The sequence below is a fragment of the Hevea brasiliensis genome, chromosome 6, assembly GCF_030052815.1.
Source record: "Hevea brasiliensis isolate MT/VB/25A 57/8 chromosome 6, ASM3005281v1, whole genome shotgun sequence".
In the NCBI taxonomy this organism is placed as follows: domain Eukaryota; kingdom Viridiplantae; phylum Streptophyta; class Magnoliopsida; order Malpighiales; family Euphorbiaceae; genus Hevea; species Hevea brasiliensis.
This window is the reverse complement of record NC_079498.1, coordinates 6,028,077-6,031,921: the sequence shown is the minus strand read 5'-3', so window position 1 is coordinate 6,031,921 and position 3,845 is coordinate 6,028,077. Positions and strand designations below refer to the sequence as shown.

General features: G+C 30.8%; 1 protein-coding gene across 1 annotated transcript; it reads left to right on the top strand.

The window, feature by feature from the left end:
- Positions 1–2,220: 2,220 nt before the first annotated feature.
- Positions 2,221–3,423, top strand: LOC110645523 (histone H2A). The gene is made up of 2 exons (XM_021798728.2): positions 2,221–2,530; positions 2,961–3,423. Exons 1-2 carry the CDS (start codon positions 2,321–2,323, stop codon positions 3,198–3,200), a joined length of 450 nt encoding a protein of 149 aa, XP_021654420.1. The 5' UTR covers positions 2,221–2,320; the 3' UTR covers positions 3,201–3,423.
- The last annotated feature ends 422 nt before the right edge of the window (positions 3,424–3,845 follow it).

Sequence of the window (3,845 nt, the reverse complement as noted above, 5' to 3'; positions counted from 1 at the left end):
CTATTTCTTAACTCCTTGTATTTGATTCAAAAGATGTCTCTTTAAATTTTAGGGGAATAGTGGAAAATTGAATTTTTTTTTTTTTGTTTTGTGAAAATTACTTGTATACAAATACAAATATTATTTTTCCTGCTCAAAATTTCTCTCACATCCTAATAATCTATCTTAGCATCATAAATGAAATTAAATTTTCTCTCTTCATTTCAATTACTCAAATTCTCTTCATTTCCCATCACAATTAATTATCCAAATAAAGAAACTAAAAAGAAAAATAAAGAGAAAAGAAAATGAGTGAAAATAAATTTATTTTCTATTGTTTTGATATCTTATCAAAATAGGATTTTTCCTCATAATAGAATTATTTAATTGCTATGCATTGTGAATTCATTATTATATGATGTCAAGGGTGTATAAATAATTTTAATATAAATAATATCTCATTGTCTCTACTTTCCTCATTTAACTCTAAATTGGAGAGAAATATTTTGAATTAGTGAAAGAAAATTGAGAAATGTAATTTTTCTTTTTTCTTTTTTCTCATTTATCTATTTTTTTTTTCATTTTTCTCTACTCAAACAAAGGGAGATAGAGGCAGAGAATAAAGAAAATGCAATAAGAAGTTTTTCTGCTTTGTCTAGGGCAGCATAAGATATCTGAATACAAAATGAATTTTGGTAATAAATTTGATTTTGATTTCATATGGTTTACTATAAGTTTCACTTTGTGTCACACAAATCAAAAGATTTTTTTTTAATAATATAAAAAATCAATAAGTTTGCTTATCCGAACAGAGTTCGCTTATTTGAACTTAGATCCGGATGCTCAAAGGATCTGAGCTTGGAGGCAATTGACTTATTTGGCGAGATCGGACAGAACAGATAGATCGGCATTCTCATCAAGTTTGAACCAAACAAAGATCACACCATTAATATATCTAATTCCTAGCATAATTTTAGGATGATTACCATTATAACTTAAATGAAGAATTAACAAAAATCTAGCTTTCATATAACTACCATATCAATCGTTATATAAATAAGGTAAGACTTAAAAAACAGATATGCAAATAAAACACACTTACTTCGATTATATTGAATATTCGATTCATAATCTGTTTATTGATTTAAACGTCTAAGTGATTGTTAATCACCACTGGCTCTCACTTATTCTTTAACTTTCAGAAGACCCTCAATTCAGTCAGATCTAGCATCTAGGAAACCCACAACAATAACATTTATCCAGATTTTTTAGAAATGAGAAGGGAGTAAAATGATATTGCAAAATTTATCCATAACATTTATTTCATTATATCAACTATATTTAATTTAAACAAAACTTTATGCAACTATATTTAACTTTATGTAACTATATATTTTTTTTTCTATAAAATTATGACAATTTGTGCCTTTGTTTTTGGATTTGTTATGAAAATTGATCAAGTTAATGTTCTTAAATTAGGAGATTTTTTATCAAAATTTTTTAATGAAATAAAACTTATTTTTTCAATAAATAATCTTAAATAAATCAATAAATTATAATTTAATAGTAAAACGATTGAAGTATGAGTGAGCACTATTCGATTTAAATCAAACAAACTGAACTGAATCACCTTAATTCGATAAATCAGTTTGGTTTTTAAGATAATTTAGTTCGGTTCAGTTTTACATTTTAAGAATTTTGGTTATTTCAGTTTAGTTCGATTTTAGAGAGAAAAGAATCGATTGAATCAAATCGAACCAAATTATTTTATTAATTTTTAAATTGATTTATTTTTATAGAAAATTTATGATTTATATATAGTTTTATATATGTAAATTGTTTAATTTTAAATTAATAGTTATTAGGTTTAAATTAAAGTTAAAATCAGATTAAATAACTTAAAAATTAAGTTTAAATTTAAAAAATTTATCTAAACTCAACAATCAATGAATTCAAATCGAATCAAACTAAAATAGAACTATTCAATTTTTTTCATTTATTTCGATTTTGAAGTGCAAACAAAATAAATTAAAATAATATTTTAAAACAATACCAAAAATAATCTCAAGAGAAAATTCAAAATCCACGCTCTCTCGCTTCTTATTGGTCTATTTCAATGACGCGGATTACCCCAATTAGAACCGTCGATAAGTCGTCAATCCAACGGTACCCGTATTCTCACCCTGCGCTTTCCAGATGACCATATCCAGACGACGGGCTATAAAAACTTAACACAGATATATCAGCAACCTACAAATCGCTTTCTCTCTCTGTTTCACGAGAACCAGATCGGCGGCCTTCTTTTTCTTTGTGAATATAAACGGGTTGGAGCTATATTGGCATGGAGACCGGAGGGAAAGTGAAAAAGGGAGCTGGAGGGAGGAAAGGTGGGGGTCCGAAGAAGAAGGCAATTTCTAGGTCGGTCAAAGCCGGTCTGCAGTTTCCGGTTTCGAGAATCGGGCGGTATTTGAAGAAAGGGAGATATTCGCAGCGGGTTGGAAGTGGGGCTCCAGTTTACTTAGCTGCCGTTCTCGAGTACCTAGCTGCTGAAGTAACCTCTCATCTCCTTTCTCCCTTTATTGTTGTGTAGTTTTCTAATCTTCGATTCTTGCTTATTAAGTCTTATACTGTTAATTCGTTGAATATCAGTTAGGATTTTGTTAACTGTGAGCTGTGCGGAATTTGGAATTTTAACTAATTTTTGTCCTAAATGTCTGTTTGGTTGTTGAGAAAATGATCCAAAAATTTTGTGTTGCATGAATTATACTTGCTTGAGCTATCAAAAAATTGGTCCAAATATATGTTGAATTAGGGTTTTTAGGGGAAAAAAGATTGTGACTTGTGAGTTCATTTAATCTGATTCTGCTTTTTGCTAGCTAGCTAAATGACATTAGTTACTATTCTTTTGATTTTTTCATATTCTTTGAAACAAGTTGAAATCTATTCTCTATGTTCTAATAGCTATTGTTTTGGACATTCAGGTGCTGGAATTGGCTGGGAATGCAGCTAGGGACAACAAGAAGAACAGAATAATACCAAGGCACGTTTTGCTTGCTGTGAGAAATGATGAAGAGCTTGGAAAGTTGCTTGCAGGTGTGACCATTGCTCATGGAGGTGTCCTTCCAAATATTAATCCTGTTTTGTTACCCAAAAAGACTGAGAAGGCCACCAAGGAACCCAAATCTCCCTCAAAGGCCACCAAGTCCCCCAGGAAGGCTTAATCCCTTTCTCCTTTTCTCAAAGCCAATTTCACTACCTTAACTCTTCTGTCCTTGTTGTATGTAATTTTGGGTTCAGGGCTGGGTTATTCATTTGTAGGGAAAAGTTGTTTGAAACATTTTGTCCTCCCTTTGATCTTTGTAATACTGTGTTAGGATTTGACCATTTAAGATTAATGAATGAAACAACTTGTTTTAAGGAGAGAAGAGAACCTCATTCCTTTAATTTTTCTTTTTCAAACTATTAAAGTTATTTTCATTTCCATCACCCACATAATGGATGCCTATATTCCCATAATTTTTACGGATAGCAGGTCACTTCAATGTGAGCATTTTGGGGATGAAATTATTCATTTCGTCAGTGGTAATCAAGTTCCCAGAATTTAGTATATGCTTTGATTGGGGAATTCTAAATTAGCAATGTTTGGCTTTTTATTTTTCTACTGAATAATTTTTGATTGCATGTGGTGGGTGGTCTTGACGAGGGTTGATACGTATACGTATTAGTTTGGGCATAATAATGGCATTCTTTTGTATTTTGAAGTATTGGAGACTGGAGAGTCCTAGTATCAGTGGAAGCTTCCACAAGTCATGGTGCGTGGTAAATCCTTCACAATCTTGTTTCTGTGAGATGCACATCAAGTGGCA

Excerpts from the sequence above, each read along its gene's own strand:
- LOC110645523 (XM_021798728.2), top strand. The coding sequence starts at position 2,321 with ATGGAGACCGGAGGGAAAGTGAAAAAGGGAGCTGGAGGGAGGAAAGGT. Across the intron at positions 2,531-2,960 it reads TCGAGTACCTAGCTGCTGAA|GTGCTGGAATTGGCTGGGAA; the intron begins GTAACCTCTCAT and ends TTGGACATTCAG.